Source organism: Vicia villosa, linkage group LG4 (assembly GCF_029867415.1).
Source record: "Vicia villosa cultivar HV-30 ecotype Madison, WI linkage group LG4, Vvil1.0, whole genome shotgun sequence".
Lineage (NCBI taxonomy): Eukaryota > Viridiplantae > Streptophyta > Magnoliopsida > Fabales > Fabaceae > Vicia > Vicia villosa.
Genome location: NC_081183.1, coordinates 168687138 through 168706965, shown reverse-complemented (window position 1 = coordinate 168706965; position 19828 = coordinate 168687138). Strand labels below are relative to the sequence as shown.

At 34.4% G+C, this 19828-nt stretch overlaps 1 protein-coding gene across 1 annotated transcript; it reads left to right on the top strand.

The window, feature by feature from the left end:
* The first annotated feature begins 13722 nt into the window (after positions 1-13722).
* Positions 13723-17692, top strand: LOC131595842 (7-hydroxymethyl chlorophyll a reductase, chloroplastic). The gene is made up of 18 exons (XM_058868344.1): positions 13723-13873; positions 13952-14033; positions 14180-14264; positions 15123-15234; positions 15327-15411; positions 15528-15569; positions 15668-15746; positions 15882-15933; positions 16034-16096; positions 16190-16323; positions 16406-16467; positions 16584-16611; positions 16692-16771; positions 16920-16989; positions 17073-17130; positions 17249-17313; positions 17414-17508; positions 17593-17692. The coding sequence occupies exons 1-18, from the start codon at positions 13801-13803 to the stop codon at positions 17681-17683; spliced, it is 1356 nt and encodes a 451-aa protein (XP_058724327.1). The 5' UTR covers positions 13723-13800; the 3' UTR covers positions 17684-17692.
* Positions 17693-19828: the final 2136 nt, after the last annotated feature.

Genomic DNA, 19828 nt, shown 5'->3' with positions numbered 1-19828 from the left:
ACATTTATTTTTTATATAGTTGTTTTTCTAAATTAGTAATAAAATATTTGGTTTTTTTTTTTCTAAATTTTTAGATCTAAACAATATAATAAAAAGTATAAAATTTAAATGTTTAAAAAAAACAATTTTTGGGTTGTTTTGTAAAAAAAGAGTTGCATAGACAAAGATATAGAATAATTTAGGTCTATTAAAGCTATGTTTTAAAAATAAAAAAAATTGAAGATTTTATCATAGAAACATTTTTTAAAAAATATTCATATATCAATTTTGAGATCTCATCATTTATTTTTTTATATAGTTGTCTTTTCTAAATTAGAAATAAAATATTTGATTTTTGTTCTAATATTTTAGATCTAAACAATATAATAAAAAAATATAAAATTTTAAATGTTTAAAAAAATAATTGTTGGGTTGTTTTGTAAAAAAGGAGTTGCATAGACAAAGATATGCGATTTGTAAGGATGATTGAAAAGTGGGTTTGGTATGTAAGTTGAAGAAAAATAGAATTTTTTTTAAAAGTGGTAGGTTAAAAAACTCAGAATTGAAAAGTGGTGACAACATGTTGAATTTGGAGACCTAGAGCCCCTGAAATGGAAGAAGATTCACATAAATTGATTTTCTAGATCTGGATCTATTTTTCCTTCTTTGTAGATCTGGATCTATTTTCTCTTCTTTGTAGATCTGATTAGTCAAAGATGAAGAACAAAAAAGCAATACATAATGAATGAAGATGGGGAAAAAATTAAAATAGAACAAAAATTAAAGTTGTTAAACAAATACTATAAAGAAACATTGAAAAAATGGAAGAAGCTACTACAAGAATGAGATGAAAGAAAGAGAGAAGAAGGAGATGAAAGAGTGAAAAGAAAGAAAGTCTGAGTTGAATGGAAGCTTGTACATTGAGAGTTGTTACTTATCAGTATCAAAATAATATAATAAAGAATAGGAAAACCAAAAAGATGGATTTTATTAAGTGAAAAGCAAATACTTGTCTTTTCAAGAAGCTTGTTTCAAAACAATGACTTAGCATGCAGAAGAATCATGATGAGATGAGTGTAGAAAACAATAAAATAAAATAAAAACAAAACCAAATAGTGGTAGATGGTGAAGGTGTCCACGTGGCACAGTTTAGAAGCAAAGGGGCATATATGTATTTTCCAGAACATCTTTTTTTCTTATATTGTAGATAATGACCATAAATTATGACAATAAACTATATAGACAATGATTTTTCAGTGAGTATGCACAATAAACTATGGAAAAAGCTAATGTGTGCCAAAAGGCACAAGTTAATACATTATTTATAGAAATATTTTCTTGAAATGCGTGCATTTAATGTTTTAAAATTTTAAATTTAACTTTATTGCACTTAGGACACATGTTAGCATGACCCATAAACTATATAGCCAATGATTTTTGAGTGAGTCTGAACACTCAAAAAATTCAATCTAGATTTTTTTTTGCGCAATTTTTGTTGTTTCTCTTCATTATTGAAGGAGAGAACAAAGGCTAGTCCATAAAGCTTGAGGATCATACATAAAGATTAGCACTTTTGATTAGAGATGTCAATAAGACCTAAATTCGCGGCACCCACCTGCATCCGAATCCGAGTCAACGAATGAAAATTTGAGTTGAGTGAGTTTGGGTTCGAGTTCGGGTGCCGCCCGATATTTCGGGTGTGGGTTTGGGTAGTGTGAAACCCGCACCGAAACCCAAAATCACATCCGCTTATATATATAATATATATATATATAGGGAGCATATCAAGTGAGAGCATTTTTAAATGAGAGATGAGAGTAAGAAACATCAACCATTGGATTCATCAAGAGAGGGAATGTTAATACATTAATGATGCTATTAATTTCTCTTTCTTGATGAATCCAATGGTTGATATTTCTTCCTCTCATCTCTCATTTAAAAATGCTCTCACTTGATATGCTCTCTCTCTCTCTCTCTCTCTCTCTCTCTCTCTCTCTATATATATATATATATATATATATATATATATATATATATATATATATATATATATATATATATATATATATATATATATATATATATTGGAAAGTTGTAAGAAAATTGTAGAAAAAATATATTTTATGTATTTTGCTGCAGGTTTGGGTGAAAAAACCCAAATCCAACGGGTGTGGACGTGGGTGTTATTTTGCCATCCGAATAGCCTTTGGGTTTTAGTTCGGGTTCAGGTGGTGATTTCAGGTGCGGGTTTGGGTAGTATGAAAACCGCACCCGACCCGTTGCCATCCCTACTTTTGACTTCTCAAAACATGGTTATTGAAAGTGTTTTAGGCCGGCCACAGTGACCTTGACGACTATTTTGAAGGAGTTATAATTTTTCCAGAACTTCTTACTTCTTCTGTGCACGAGGAGTATCATACAGGTGGTCATAATGCACCAAATTAAGGTGTTAAGTTTCAAATTCAATTTTAGTTCACTTTTTTCTCTCACATACTGACTTAAGCATTGAAGTGCTAATCTTCCAGGTTAGCTTCCTCTCCGCACGTACCAGAAACTTTGATCCTTCGTTGCCACCAAAACTTACTCCATTTCTGGTTCCGGAACAGACCAGTGGTGTAGTCCGTGAGAATCGACATTAGATTCCTGTATTTTCAAGGATTTCACGATCGCTCTCTAATTCTTCACTTTGAAACCTTCTCATGTCATCGAATCGAGAGCACTCGGTATCGAACAAGAATTATTGCATTCGGTCCAATCATGCATCGTTTCAACTCTAATTTCCCGAATTTCCAGATTTCGAAATCATACATTTCCCAATAATGCCTAAATCCAATGCTACTCATTCCGTCGCTGCGCAAGAAGTCACCGTTACAACTCAAGCAATGATCAATCAACCACCTCTTCATCCTCAGCAAGGAGTTGCGAATCTAGGATAGGAGGTTCCATTGCATCCAAATCTGATCTAGACTCCTGAGATAGTTGGATCTTTCCAAGTGCCGCCGATTCCACTTCCAGTCTCACAAACTGAAGCCTTGCCTGGTTTCTAACTACTATGAGCAAACCTTGGGTTACAAGGCACTAACAAGTTGTTAAACTACATGTACAACATCGTTAGGCATCAGAACTTACAATAAATATAGGAAAGGCTGTTGCGCCTCGAAGAAATCCTCCACAAGGTTTCTCCATGAAGAAACATTATTCAATAAGTTATATCAAGGAGAACTCATAGTGTCATCCCAGAGTCGACTGCGGCAAAAAAGTCGAAGCTCCTAAATAAAGAAATCAACATAAGAGCAAGAAACAACAAAGTCCTCCCCAAACCCCTGAGGAAGATCGAGGCATCCACACTTATCCCCTAAATTAAGCAGAAAACTAATCGTTTGAGAAGCTTTTGCTGTGCACCAGGATTTTGGAAAGCAAAATACCTAAATCCATGGAGAAGCCACCAAAGCTAGAAGAATATGATGGAAAGGGAGATCTAGACGAGCACGTGCAACTTATCAATGATCGCCTGAATTACCTTAATGCTGATAAAGCCTTCAAATATAAGTTAAAGATATGGCTAAATGGTTTGTTAGACGGGAGCATTGAATCACGAACTAATTTCTGTAAACCATTCTCTGCACACTTTAGCGCCCAAAAAAGACAATTAGTGATTGTAGTAGTTTTGATCGGGGTTATTCAGGGGAATAAGGAAATCTTACGATCTTATACCGATTAGTTTATGCAAGTTACAATTGAAATCGAGACCGATTCCAGCAGTCCGACTGGAAAGAAGTCATTCTGACGTAAGGTGAAGCCCGACTTCGAAATGAAAGGATGATACAACAAGTACACTCCTTTAAATGCTTCTTGGGAGAAGATCTACCAGAACTATGCCAACACCGAGTTTTAGAAAGGATGAGTTTGAAATTTTAATAAAAAAGAATAAATAAATGTATAATTTTATTGTGATCTAATTGATGAAAGTTAAAAAATAAATATCACATACCAATTTTGAAAAAAATTTAAATACGTAGTGAAATTTTCAAATTAAATACATAACATGCTATAATAGAAGATGAAAATAGAAAAAATAAATATTTTATTTAATTATTTAAATATTTTTTTAGTATAAATAATATAGAGTAATAAGATATTTTAAAAAATTTATATAATTAATTTTTAATGTCTAGATTCTAGACAAAAATAGATTTGAGCTATATGCAGTCTTCTTACCGTATGATTTTATCCCATTGACAATTCTTACCGTATGATTTTATCCCATTGACAATAGATGTTTCACAAGCTTGTAATATAAATATTTATTATTTAAAATGTTTTTTTATATAAACTAATAATTGGGTTTAAAAAGGTAATATCTCAATTCATTCTTTGATAGCTACAATTTTTGTCATGGATATTGCACACATGACCTAGTAATTGCAAGGGGGCACCACCAACCACTAGACTATTTTATTTTTGTTGTCTTAATTCTTGCATTAAGTGTACATATTATAACACTTCAAAAAACTGTTAATTACAAGAGGAGATAAAATGGATCTCCAAAGCCACTAAAAGAACTATAACATCAAATTCCTAGCAATATATTCCTTGTACTTCCTATATCTCCACCCTCTATGAATGATAGCTTCCTTTATGTTATGTACAACTTTGTCTATATTCTGAGAATTGCCAAAACAAATATCATTTCGGAGGCGCCAGCACTGATACAAACACTCAGCCGCAGCAAGCTTCAGGATACCAGCTTTGATTCCTTTCCCCTTCCCACTTCTTGTTAACCAACTTAGCTCTTGTTGCCATTCAAGAGGCGAATGACTAATCTGAATCTAGTCCAAGATGGCAGTCCAGATGCTCTTCATAGTGTTACAGCCATGGAACAAATGATCAATGGTCTCAATGTGGTTGCAAAAACAGCAGTTATTAACACTAATAAAACCAAGTTTCACAAGCCTTTCCCTCGTGGCCAATCGTCTATGACAAGCAAGCCAGAGGCAGAAAAAAGCACGAGGCCTAGCAATGTTACCTGCAAAAAGAACAGACAAACTGACAATAGCATGATTCCTATTCAAAACCTTATAAAACTTTTCCATTCTGAATCTGCCAGCACTCAGAGATTGATGCCAAACATTAAGAACATCAAGAACTAACATTCTGGTTTTCATAATGCCCTTCACAATCCAGGAGGAGTCATGTTTCAGCTCCATTGTCATGATGTTCTTCTCTCTTATGTAATATGTGTGCAGCGAAAGGACCCAAAGACTGTCTGTTTTCTTTCTCAAGTCCCAAAGTAACTTGAGCATAGCAACTTTGTTCCAGTATTCATGACAATATATTAACTAATTTATTTTTTAATATATTAGTTAATTATTGTTAACGTTATTAATTAATATATTAGTTAATTAAATTATAAAATAAATTAGTTAATATATTAGTTAATTAAATTATAAAATATATTAGTTAAAATGTCATAGTTATATTATAGTTATTAGTTAATATTAGTTAACATTATTATTAATTAATACTGTTACAGGGGAATCTTCATATGTTAGGGGGCGAATCCAAACTTTTTTTTACAGGGAGATTTTTCAAACCTCGCTCATATGGCAGGGGGCAAAATAGCTATTATCTCTATTTTAAATCAACATCATTTCACTCAAAAACGCCATTTTTATAACAAAATAATACATCAAAATATAGTACATCAAAATAGTGTAATTTTAAGGCAATGAAATATAGTACATCAAAGTAGTGTAATTTTAAGGCAATGAAATATAGTACACCAAAAGAATATATATCATATAAATCATCTAAATAGTGCCATATAAATAATCAAAATAAAGTACATCAATTTAATAAAAATACATTCATCAAAATAATCAGCACGATCACTACTGTGTGTGTCAGACAACATCTTCTTCCTTTTCTCTGCCTCTGGCCCCGCCTTTGAGTCCATCACATCGTCAGCTGGCTACTCTGCCTCTACCTTCAAGTGCCCCACCCGTCCTGGAATGATGTATACGGTACAAAAATGCCTCATCTGCCACCCTAATAATATCAACCAATATACGCTTGTGATTAGACCGGTCAGGAAAGAAACAACCGAAAATTCTTGCACCCGCCATCTCAAGTATCTCACGACAGCGAGGAAGAACATCCTGTGTATAGTCCAACTGAGACTAATGAGTCTGCAAGATATCCTGATGGGCTGGTCTGGGTGGTGATCCCACTGCAGTGGGGGTCATGTAGGGGTATGACACCGTGAAGTACCAAGTGATGTACCCGTCGACGTAGCTCCAGTCTACCTTTGATTTGGTCGCCTGAGTCTCGTCCGAAACCATGTGATGCTCAAAGTCCACAAAGACCTCTGTCATACCCCAAAATTTGCCCATCATATTATTTCATATTTCAGTCCATCTGACTTTCAAATGCTCAAAGATACACAAGAATGAAGCATGCAGTCTCTCTCCTAAACAACAACCCTCCAACTAGGGTTTTGTCCCTCTCAAGGTAAAATCAATTTCTGCTACCTCAAGTGGAGTCTATGGTCTCACATATGTCCCAAAGGATCCCTATGCCAAGTTTCAAACCTTGATTCATAAGATTGCCCAGTCAACTGCTCAGATGACCAACAGTCGACTGATTTGACTTAAAAGTCAACTGTGGTCAAAGTACAGTCAAAATTCCTGATTTTTGGTCAACATCCTCATTTTGAAGTATCATTCATCATTTTATAAATAGTTGATCATGATTCATCAAGAAAATCTCCAAAATCATCAAAAACCTAAGTTTCTAAATTAGGGATTTTTAAGGAGAAAGTCAACCCAACTTTGACCAGCCATAACTTTCACATGGAACATCAGAAATTTCCCATCCAAAGCTCATTTTGAAGGAAATTGAATTCTCTACAACTTTGTCTCTCACAAGCCAAGGTCAAAAATGCTTCATTTGAGGGGTATGGATCAAAACATTATAGGTCCTTCTAAAAGTCAACAAAAAGTCATCTTTTTGCAAAGAAGCGTACAGGAACATGGAAACTTAAATGAATATGAAACCAAAAGGATTGTTTAAAGGACTCTTTGAGCTTTCTAAAAAGTCCAAGAACATTCAAAAAGGTTAAAAATTGAGCAAGATACGAGTTGCACAAGTTTGTCGATTTTTGAGAATTACATGAAGCCCTAAATGAAGAATTTTGTATTTTTAAGTAATGGGCCATAAGTTTGGGGTTATCCACGTGATTGTGAGATCATTTAAGGCCCAAGGATCATTTGATTATTATTTTATGACTTTTATTATATTTATTTTGGATTTATTCATATAAATTCAATTTAAATCAAATAAAATCAAAATAAAATAAAATCAAATAACACAAAATATGCCATTCATTGAATCTAGACCTAATTCATCATAATAGCCAATATCACGTGGAAATATACACAAAATAAGGTTTGGACTTGAAATAGAAAGTTTTGAATCAAAAGAACCAAATCAAATATTTTCCCATCAAACCTTCAATGCCCTTCCAAAGATTCAACCCTAATATCACCATTCTATATAAAGGCAATATTTGCAGACCACAAAAAAAAATTTGGCATCCAAGAGCAAGGGTTCCAAGGTTTCTAAACAGTTCAAAAACTAGGGCAAGGAGAAGCTTTCGTGGCAGCCATTCTTAATCAATTCCAAGGACCAATTCATCCTACTGCGACTTCCAACACTTGATTCAAGTCTTCAAACAAGCCAATCCGTGCCCAGAATCGTCCTTACGCAATTGCACTACTTGGTAAAATTTCTTGAATCTCAAATCTCTATTGTACACCATATAAATGAGTTTGATGCCCATGTTCCTCTTCCTGCTAATGTTTGCGTTTGTTCTGAACTGTTGTGGGTGAGTTTTGAGGCGGATATGTTGAACCACTATCACTAGGGCAAAAAGGTTCTTCGGCTTCGGGTTCATGTTTTCAGGCATTTTCAGGACACGAAAACACCACCATTGGATTCAGGAGGTCCAAATTAGAGGACAAGAGTCCACCTCGTTTCTATTTTGACCAGATTTTGCAGGTTTCATGTCTCGAAGGTTTTTTCGTAAGAAATTCCGCAGGAATTTCCAAAGCTAAATCCGCAGGAAATTCGAGGGAGACGATGAATAGTACCGGTGGAATGTTTGACTGTACGCGTGGCTGTTTCACTCGCTATCATTGGCCGGTCAATTTGTACACCCTCTTTCCAAGCGCGTGGCATCCCATAAATGGCCAGTCAACGATCATCGCCCTCTCTCTCCTTTTGTGATTGGCTGCTCGCAGACAAAGGGGTCCTACTTTGACTGGCTAGTTGAATTTCTTCCATTTGTCACTTTTTAATATATTTATTTATTTGTTGCCAATATACTAACAAGCAAAACACACAGCAATATTGGTAAGAGGGAAAGAGACATAATGACTAGGGTGTGAGTTCGATCCTCAGCCCAGACAATATTTTGTTCAAATTTTCTTTGCAGGTCCACACTTCCAGATCCGGTACAGTCGCCACATGACCTCACGATGCACCCTCGGCATCTCAACCACCAGATTATCATGAAGCTAGATCCAACAAATCAGCAAGCGCACGCCTATGGTGCATCTTCAAGGGCCAACTACACACGATTCCAGTGCCCGAGTTTTATTTTCTTTTATTATTTTTGCTTAGTTTAATTTCTTATTATTGCTTAAACAATTTTTTTTAAGGTTTAGTTTTAACTAATGTAGTATTAGGGTATAATAATAATAATGTAGACATTAGGTTTCAATTAATCATTTTAATATTTTAGATAAATTAGGATTAATTAGTAACTATTATTTTTTTAGGATTTTAGTTAAATTATTTTATGCTTAATTTTAATTAGGTAGATTAATTCATTCAATTTCCACCAAAAATTACAAAAAATAAATAATTTAAATTAGATTTTAATTATTTAGCTAGCCATTTTTAGGTTTATAATATTTAACCTTAACCTTTAAAAATGACACATTAGGTAGGTGTTGTCCGTCAACTAGGATTTTACCCTTAGGTTTTTTAGCCATTAACTTTTAAGGCTTAGGTTTGCCTTTTGTGATTAAACATTAAATTTCTTCAAAACGCGCATTCTCTTCTCATCCCATACTCTATTGATTGTCGAATGCCCTCTATTTAATTTTTTCCTCTTATTCTTTATATTTATTTAATTTTGCCTTTATTTAAAATTCTGCCTTCATTTTAATCTTGCCTTTTTATTTTACTCATTTTTTTATTTACCTATTTATTTAAGTTTCTGTCATTTATTTATTTATTTAATTTCCGTCATTTAAATTTTGCCTTTATTTAATTATGTCATTTTATTTATTTATTTAATTTCTGTTATTTAAATATTAGAAGGTGTATAGGTTGCCTATTCAATTTTGATGTAATAGTAATTAGGGCCTTTTATTTTCTGCCTTTTAAATTCCGCCTTTATTTTTCTACATTAACAGGTGTTTATTGTAATAGCGTAGATTTTTTAAACTGTTGTGGTTAGTAAATTAGGGAGTGCAAACCATGAACTGGATCTAGAATGAATAACTTTACAAGATAAATGTAATCGAAGTTAACCTGTAATCGAAGTTAACCACGTGATTGTGCACCCACACACCTTTAGGGTAATCTCTCTTATTGTTGCCTGTTGCCTCTAATTATACTAAATACAGTTAAGTCCCTCGGATGTAGGGATACCTTAGCATATGCTGCCTACGAATTCAAATCATCATAGTCCCTCCGATAAAAGATCATAGTCCCTTCAAGTTGCCTACGATAAATATGATCTCGTCCCTCGATAAAATGGTGATAGTCCCTTCGAATGCTAAGGTATCCTTACTATTGCCTAAAATGACTATTATATCCTTCCCTTAGACTACCTGCCCTCTTTATGGTAGGGACAGTCTTGTGGCGAACGATAATTTCTCGATGACCCTTAACATCCAATTGAAAGACTTTCTGCCCTCTTATGGTATGGATAGACCCTTTCGCCCGAAAGACTTAAAGAACAAGAAAGACAATCTTAGGGTAGGTGTTCTTAAATGTCTGCTCACATTCAAAACTTTCAAATTACTTTTCACACCTCTCTTTTCAAATACTTTCAAAACAAGGCTACGCTTATTTACAAGCTAAAGTCCTTAACGAAGTTTTTTACTATTCACACACGACACTTTTTGAACAATTCAAACAAAGTGAGCTAAGCAATTAAGAGCCCATGGATAACCATGGATACAAAGGGTGTCTTACACCTTCCCTTTGTATAACCTACCCCCCCGAACTCAAAATCTTTCAAAGGTCTTTCCTGTTCTTTTTGCCTTTCCAATTGGATAAAATAAAAGTCGGTGGCGACTCTTGCTTACCGCGACATTTCAAAAAAGTCAATTCACCGTATTACAACCTCATTTATCTCTCAACGAGTTATCAAGGTAGGAGCGTAAACAGAAGGGTGGCGAGGTATCATATGAGAGTAGCTAAATTGCCGCACGACGCGCTTCGGAAGATAGCGAAAAGTGATGGTCGAACTAGCAGCCAACCATCCAGAATATAATGCAACGTCATCCCACGAAACCGTCTCACGGTGATTAGTGTAGCAGTCGTAGGGGACGTTCTCAACAGCCATGCGGTCCAGATAGTTTCTGTACAGATTCGACACCTGGTTCCCTCTGAGGGGGACAAAGGCACTAGCACGCGACATGGCCTCAGTGTAGCCCGACATCTCTCCTAAGCCAATGATCATAGAGAAGTGTTGTAATATCCAACCCTGAAATGTAAATAAAAAACACAGGATCAAACATTATCACGAATATAAATGAACAACTTTGAAAAAAATTAGAAGGATATAAGATTGTTACCACTAAGAGTGAACAACTGCCTGCCATAGTCTTTTCCTTTCACAGGCATCCCTTTTCGAGTCTATAGTAGTTGTACGCTAGTGTTTCCGCTCCCCAATTGTACTCATGGATCCTTGCGGTATCCGATAAGTACCTCAAATAAACGACATCTGTGTACCAGGAGTTCGTGTTAATAAACAGCTGAGTGCCTACCAAAAATAGGGTATAAAATCTCAGCACACGATGTCTGTGTATTTCCATTTTTACTAGGTCACCAGCAGCCTGCTGTGCTGCAAGGAGCTCGACATTATATCTCTGGGTCAAGAAGTGAAACCTCATGTGCGTGTCTCGGGTCCTCATTACCTCCTCAAGCGCATCCTGTGGATCAACCCCGAGCTCCTCAATCAGAGCCTTCTTCGCTTCCTCCTTCGTCATCCTATAGTGACCAAGGAGGATATCCCGGATAGGTATATGTAGGAGGCATGCGATATCGTTCAAAGTGATGGTAACCTCACCATGAAGCAGATGGAATGACGAGGTCTCTGGGTGCCATCTCTCTGTAAATGCCATTAACATCCCGTTGTGTATGGTGGAGTACCCGATCTGATAGAGGTCCTTCAGCCCAGAAGCAGGGAGGACATCCTGGAACCACGACTCTGTAGACTGCTGCAGAGAGGAAATCTTCCGCCTATGGTTGTAGAACTTTTGGGAAGCCCTTTCCTAAAAATTTCCAAAGAAAACAGTGTTAATAACAAGCAAAGTTAGAAAGAATAAATTTCCATTGAGGACAAAAATGTAATAAGTCTAAGAAATTTTATCTCTCTATCCCAGGCATGTCTGGCTGTATGATCTGCATATCCTGTCAATAGAGATAAATCTGAAGGACACCCTGGGTGGCCCATAGGCGCCTCAGGCGCATCAGCCTCCTCGTGCAACGGAACAACACGGTGGCACAGGAGATCCAGCATCGGTCGGAGGTGGCACAAGAATATCAAAAGTACCACGGAGACGTCTGCGGGTGGAGGGCGTCTGTGAGGAACCCTCACCATCATCCCGATGCCTCCGGGATGAAGAAGTAAATGTGGAACGCCCATGTCCGTTATTCTCCGAGTGAGTCTGCATCGTGGCCCCATCCATCACCTCTGCTGGAACTGAGGTGTCAGGTACATTTGCTGGAACGGAGGATCCATCTGTCACCTGTGAGACTACCTGCATCTATGCACGTCGCACGGAGGCATGCTGTAAAACCGTCCCACGTATAAGTCGTTCTAACTGGTCGGCCATAGCGTGTGCATTGTATTACAAATAAAGTCGGATTAGATACAACTAACTTATAAAAACAAAAGAAAAAAATAATTTTAATTTCGTAGGTGCAAACATGGAAATGTTCTATAGATACATCTACAAAAGCACCCAACATTTTAAAAAACTTGATTTGTTTTGTTACTGCATCTACGGAACTACCTAACGTTTCATTTGTTCCGTAGATGCACCTACAAAACGTTCTGAAACTCCAAATACGCAACAATGACGTATGTCACTGTTCCAGCCATTGAAAACCCCATTTTTGGTGGCTTGATCGTCTGCTTTACGCATAAAAAAATCTACATTGTCTCTAAACTATATTTCTAAAACTATCCAATCATTTCCACACCTAAAAATTGATTTCTAACTCTATTACGGTAAATACTCAAAAATAACTCGAAAAATTGAAAATTTACTGAATAAATTGAGTTTCGAAGGAGACGGAGTCTGTTGATCGTTGATGTTGATGGTCCCTGACGAACTCGTGAGAAAACAACGAAGTTTGGTGGAACTTTGATTTCAGAGGTTTAGAGAGTTTGAGAGAGTAGAAGTTGAAATGAGAAGAATGAGAGAGAAGAAGAGTCTGACGCGAATATAACATCAAATTATTCCGTAGATGCATAACTGGAAGAATTCCGTAGATGCACCTACGAAACAAATGAACTTTGGCAAAAAAAAGTGTTTTTGAAGATACATCTACGAAATCAGGAGGAATATTTTTGACAACGAGCATGACGCATAAGAGGTCTAAGCGGTAGATCCAGAGTTGAAGATTTCTCACTAGACCCCATGAGTCTCTCACGCACCACCGAATTGGCAAAAATGCCTTCGTGCTTCCGTATATGCATCTCCGAAAGCACCCTTTTTTTTTGTTTAACCTTATTTTGTTCCGTAGATGCATTTACGGAAGCGTTAAAACATGTTGGAAAAATCTCAAATTAATTGGAAAAATCTCAAATTAATTTCTCAATTAATTGGAAAAATCCCAAATTAATTTACTAGATGCAACGAAAGGTTAAAACATACTGAAACTTGTGATTTTCTCGATTAATGGGAAAATTCCAAATTAATTTCTCAATTAATTGAGAAAATCGCAAATTAATTAACTAGATGCAAGAGAAGCGTTAAAACATAGTGAAACTTAGGATTTTTTCAATTAATTGGGAAAATCCTAAGTTTGATGCTTCCGTAGATGCATATAATAAAGGAGACAATTTTCTTGCAAAATAAAGATACTTTTGAATGTATATCTACAAAAACAAGAGACAAAATTGAAAAATCGTGCGGTGACTAAGGAATCCATGGATTGCATTGAGAAATTGTGTTTAGACTTTAGAGTTTTTCTTAAAAAAATATACAACTCAAATTAAGTGTTTGTAATATAAATATTTATGTTATAAAAAAGAGCTTTGCTATGCTTACATTCAAATTCTCTACACCGTATTTACACCCATAACCTTTATAAACTAATTTTTATCATGGCACAGAAATTAAGGCAAAAAATATTATTAAAAAAAATAAAAGGTGTGTTAAACCGTATATACATACGGTGTAGTTGTAAATTTTGGTGTAAAGCTAGCTTTTCTCTATAAAAAATCAATCCTTCAAGTGTGTTGTGTGTGGAACAGAAAAAGCCACATCAGTTTTCACTCACTGCTAAGCTATGTCTACCATCGTTCCCACACTCACCTCGCTACCATTTTCTCTCTCCATTCGTTCTTCTTTATCATCACAAGGTAATTTCTATGCATGCAACCTTTCTCCTCTTCTCTTCTTTTTTTCTCATCACAATCTTCTTCCTCTTTTGGAAGCAGATGGTAGTTTGAAACAGGACTGGAGAAAAAGGTCCAAACCTATCCCACCAGGTGGAACCTATCCAGCTAAAGATCAATGCAGGTATATAATATGTGTGTTTGTTTTATTCAGTTTCTTCTCTTTCAATTCAACTAACAGTTTGTGATTCTCATTTGTTAATTTGTTGTGTAGCCTTGATTTTCTATGTGGATTGACTTATGTTTTTTCTTCTTCTTATGGATGGATAGTCGTTGCGGTTTGTGTGATACATATTATATTGCTCATGTTAAGAATGCTTGTGCTTTCTTGGGAGATGGCATGTCTAGGATTGAAGTAAGTCTTTTTATTTTCCGTTTCTATTTCTATTTCTATTTCTATTGTATCTATATAGAGTAGTGTTAGAGAGTGTGTGTTGAGGTAACATAGTAGAAAAGATGGTGAAAAATAGACTTAGCTGGTTAGCTGGTTTGAGCATAAGAGAGAAAACCTGTAAATTCTGTGTAAGGAGAGGACATCATATGAAGAGGAGTCAAACAACTAGAAGTAGAGGAAGACCTAGAAAAGCTATAAAAGAAGTTATTAAGAAAGATCTTGAGAATAATGATTTAGATAAAAACATTGGTTCTAGATAGAATATTATGGGAAAAATTGATCCATGTAGCCGACTCCACTTAGTGAGATAAGGCTTGGATGTTGTTGTTGTAGTGTTATTTGTACACAAAAAATTAACATCAAATTAGATGGTTAACATACAATTTAATTGATGATTAACTAATATAACAAGGTGTTGCAATTCATTAATCATCAATTGAACATGGTTAACCACAATTATGAATAATATTATTAACCTTGATTTTCAAATGTTCTAACATACACATATATCTTTTAATCATCCAAGTTATGTTGTGATTAATGATGTTCAAAATTGTGGTTAATTGTGTTGAGTATATGGTGGTTGAACTTCCATATCATTCTATATCCATTAACCATCAACTTAACTGCGTCAGCCATATATTTGTACTATGTTAACTATATAATTTGTTCTCGAATCTGTTGACAAAATTGTGTCTAAATATCATTTCGCTTTATTTAGTACTCTTAAAACCATGATGTATTTATGACGTGAAATTTCCGAAGTGATATAACTACATCTTAAATTGATTATGCTATATAATTCTTTTTCCCTTTCAGAAATTGGAACCTGTTGTTCATGGTAGAGGGAGAAAAACTGATACGTTAGATGAAACCTACTTAGGAGTTCATGAGGAACTGCTTTATGCTCGAAAACTTATCCCTGTCGAAGGTACCTTTTCTGAATTGAAAATTGTTAATGCTTCCTTTTTTTGGCAGGATCTCTTATTTATTCTTTACTTGTAAAATTCGTTCTTTTAATAGGAGCTCAATGGACTGGTATAGTTACAACCATTGCAATTGAAATGCTTAAATCAGGCATGGTTGAAGCTGTCATTTGTGTACAAAGGTATCAGAAAGAATCTACATGCTTCAATTCAAGACCTGTTTCTAAATATCTTTCATTTTTAAGTTTTACTGTTTTCTGTGTAAGAAATAACTTTGACGTAACTTTGTGTATCATAGCGATCCTGATGACAGATTTGCTCCCAGACCTGTTTTAGCAAGGTTTGCATTTTTGGTATTTCTTTTTTATCGAAGAAGTTAATAATCATCTCTTAGTATATAGGTCGACTTATTAAAATACGTCATTTGTTTACTTGCAGGACACCAGAAGAAGTGTTGGCTGCTAGAGGTGTCAAGCCAACATTATCTCCTAACCTTAATACCCTTGCACTTGTTGAGGTGTGTGTGTCTGTGCGAATCCTTTTTTTGTTAGAGAATGTATTGTATAAATACTGTGTGTATCTTTCAATAGCATACAACAACATTAACTGTTTATATTCATACTATACCTGTTTGGATTTTCATTATTGACAGGCTGCAGGTGTCAAGCGTCTTCTTTTCTGTGGTGTAGGTTGCCAGGTGCAAGGTGCCACTTTTGTAAAGACGTATTCTTTGCTCTAGTTTCCTGCCCCCTTCTCTATTGTGACTGGTTATGTTGTAATGCAGAATAATTTCTTCAATTGCAGCATTAAGATCTGTCGAGCACCACTTGAATTTGGATAAACTCTATGTTTTAGGCACTAACTGCGGTATGGAGGCCTTGTGTTTTCTATAAATTTTTTTTTTTGAATTTTCGACTAATTACAATGTATTGGAGTAATTTGAAAATTCTTATTCCACAGTGGACAATGGACCTAGGGAAGGACTGGATAAGTTTCTAAACGCTGCGAGTGATTCACCTGAAACAGTTCTGCATTATGAGTTTATGCAAGATTACAAGGTTCACTTGAAGCATTTGGACGGTCGTATCGAGGAGGTAAAAAACACCCTTTATTTTAGCTTGTCCATGGATTCACAAATAAAAAGCTTCATTCAGTTTCAAATTTTAACTTGAACAGGTTCCTTATTTCTGTCTACCAGCAAATGATTTAGTTGATGTTATTGCTCCATCTTGCTACAGGTTATTTATTTGTTCCTTTGCTCTATCTTAAGAGTCACGAGTTTGGTCTAGTTTCGATTTCTTATCCGCTCCTTAATTTTATGTCGCAATAATTTGTCAGAATCTCTCTTTTACAGCTGTTTTGACTATACAAATGCGTTAGCAGTAAGTCCCTTCCTTCTCAACTATGTTATTTTTTCATGTTAAAATACTTTTCTTTTATTAGACAGTGTAAACATTTTTAGGATTTGGTTGTTGGATATATGGGCGTGCCGAAATACCCCGGAATCAGCATGACACAACATCCTCAATATATTACTGTCAGGTTAACCTACTCTTAAGATACTTACATATGTTCTTGAATTGCCATACGCAAATGTTTATTTCTCTAACAAATTAGGCTTTACTGTTTATTGAAGGAATATGGTTTTAGTAGAAATTGGTTAAGAATATTTTGTTCTTTGCAATGACAGGAACGAACGTGGAAGAGAGATGTTGAGTCTTATAGAGAACTTACTAGAGATTACTCCAACAACTAACTCCGTAAATTATCTGCTTTGTTTCTTCGACGAATACTACCTCTCTTTCTGAAAAAAAAGATGTCTAATTTTTGTTATTTTGTTCAGGGAGATAGGCGACCGTTTGTCATGGAGACTGTCAAGGCTGACGATAAAGCTAAACTAGGTATACTTAACATTCATTTTGTAATATATTTATATTATAGAAGTTTCTGCTTCTCTATTTGTTTTGATGAACTATTGAATATTTGACTTTTTTTTTTTGGATTGTTTAATTTAATCAGGAAAAGGTCCTTCTCAGCTTGCCCCAAAGTTTGTTGGAAACTTGCTTGCGTTTATACTAAATTTGGTAAAAAGACTCTTGAAACACTTTTTCCTTTGATACCTATAGCATTTATATGTCTTAACATAGTGATATTTTTGTTTCTTGCTTCTGTCTTTATGTTCAGATTGGTCCAAAGGGTATTGAATTTGCACGTTATTCGCTTGATTATCATACCATTCGGAACTATTTATACGTAAATCGGTTGTGGGGAAAGGAAAGGTATGTAGAATAAATTTACTGCCACCCTTGTCTTTGATGCAAAAGTGTGATTTGTTTATATTGATGAAACAATAATGGTTACAGGGCTGATAGACACATGCCTACATATGCTAAGAAAATTGTGGATCTGTACAACCAAAATGGTCAAATTGATAAGATGCTCTCTGAGAAGTGACTCTAAAGGTTCTAAAGTATAGTCCAAATGAAAAGTGATGCAAATAAACCAAATGGTATGAATTATGAGATCACTTAGTGGGATAAGAGTTGGTTGTTATTGTTGTTGATATGAACTATGGCAGTGACAAATGATATACCTGAGAGTACCAACCTCGGTTGCAAATATCAAATAAAGGCGAGTTGTTACGCCGTAATGACAATCACTTCCCATTTTCTACAATTGCATTGTAAATTTGTTTTGATGATGTTATGTTGCAAAAAATGTAAAAAAAAGAGAAGAAAAGAAAAACTATGTGATAAACTACATAATCCAAAACTCAATTTCCCTCCACTAGTTTTGTCTTCTATACAATCTGTTCAAATAAGACAGACCACCAGTTAGTGCAAAAATCTAGAAGAGTTTCATATTAATGGCACACCCATAATGTATGAAACATACATAAATGATCAATGTCCACAAGGATTCTTGTAATTTGGACATGGTTGTGTTCCTTGATATATAAGAGAGGTATGATTGGATAAACTATCCTATCTTGTTATTATTACTTATTTCATGAACCAATAAGATACAATAGTTTGAACACAATGGTATCTTTGAGTTTGCCATGCCATTTACTAAATTAATTTAGACTAGAGGGCATCACTACCAAACAACATTCAAAAGGATCTAAAAATTTATAATATTTCAATCCTCATTTATAATCTATAATTTCTTTTAGCATAATTGTAACTTGAGAGTACTAATTCCACTAATATACCTTTTTTTTTTTATTGAATATCAACTCATCTAACTACTCTACTAATTATAATAATTAGAATATTTTAAGGTGAACACTTCCGAACTTTTGAATTTAGTTGGATATTAATATCTTTAACCAATTAAATAGTATAATTTAATTTCACATCATTTTTTATTTTTATAAATTAAGGTCCTTTTTTCTAAATTATGCAACCTTCAACCACATTCAAAGCATAACACTCAAGGCTAGCATACATGTCCCTTCAATACACTTCTCTTGAGTTAAAATTGTTCACGTCTTCATTTTCAACAATCCAAAATCGTTATCTCTAGAAAATTTTGCGTTCTCCCATTTAGCCTTGATGCTCACTTGTAAACAATACCCCTTGCCCCTATGTTATGCGCCAATTGTTGTGAAAATCTTAGATTTAATTCACACAAAGAAATTTGATGTGTGGGAACAAAGAACAGTAGCAACCAAAATAAATGACCTTCAACAATTATAACTTTTTGATGCAATGATACATTGTATTAACTTGCCAGAAGAAGATAAAAGAATACGAGAAACACATAAGGTTTGTTTATCCAGTTCGATCAAATGATCTATGTCTGAGGGAGAGAACAACTCTCAAATTTACCATACTTTCAAAAGTTATTACAAGAGATTACAAGTGAGTTAAAAGAAAATAGTCTTCAATGTTCCAAAAAACAAACCCTATTTTCTACCCAAGAGTTTTCCAATCTCCCCAACTCTCAATATAAGAATCACACAAACTCAAAGTGTTTAAAAGTATTTCCCAATCTCCTTAGAAAACTCTAAGAGTGTGTTTGGTTGAGGTAATTGAAAATTTTAAGGAAATTTAAAATTCAAAGTAATTCAAATGATTCAATTGAAATCCATTCATTTTAAATTATTTTGTTTGGATGGAGTATTAAGGTAATTCATTGTTAGATTTTTTGTGTCATTTTTTATAAAATATAATTTTTTTGGATCAAATTAAAAAATTGAAAAGTAGGGACCAAATTGCAATTTTTAGAAATTTGAAGGACCAAATTGTATAATTTAAAAATTATTAAGGACCAATTTGCAATTTTTTAAAAAATTTTGGGGTCAATTTTATAATTTTGAAAAATATGAGGACCAATTTGTAAATTTTGAAAAAATAATAATAACAAATACATTCTTTGGAACATGAGAGGAATTTCAAATTCTTTGGTTTTTGGTGTCATTTCAAAATAATTAAATTTAACTTTGATGAAATACTCCATAAATTTCCATCATTTTAACAATTCTTCATTTTTGTATCCAAACAATGGATTTCGGTCAAATCATTTTAAATTCCCTCAAAACATTACTTTCCCTCATTAAAATGCTCCATCCAAACACACTCTAAAGGTTTCCCA

Bases quoted from the DNA above. Each gene is read 5' to 3' on its own strand.
- LOC131595842 (XM_058868344.1), top strand. From the start codon at position 13,801: ATGTCTACCATCGTTCCCACACTCACCTCGCTACCATTTTCTCTCTCC. The intron at 15,747-15,881 runs GTGTGTGTGTCT...CATTATTGACAG, and splicing joins ATACCCTTGCACTTGTTGAG to GCTGCAGGTGTCAAGCGTCT. The intron at 16,990-17,072 runs GTAAATTATCTG...TATTTTGTTCAG, and splicing joins TTACTCCAACAACTAACTCC to GGAGATAGGCGACCGTTTGT.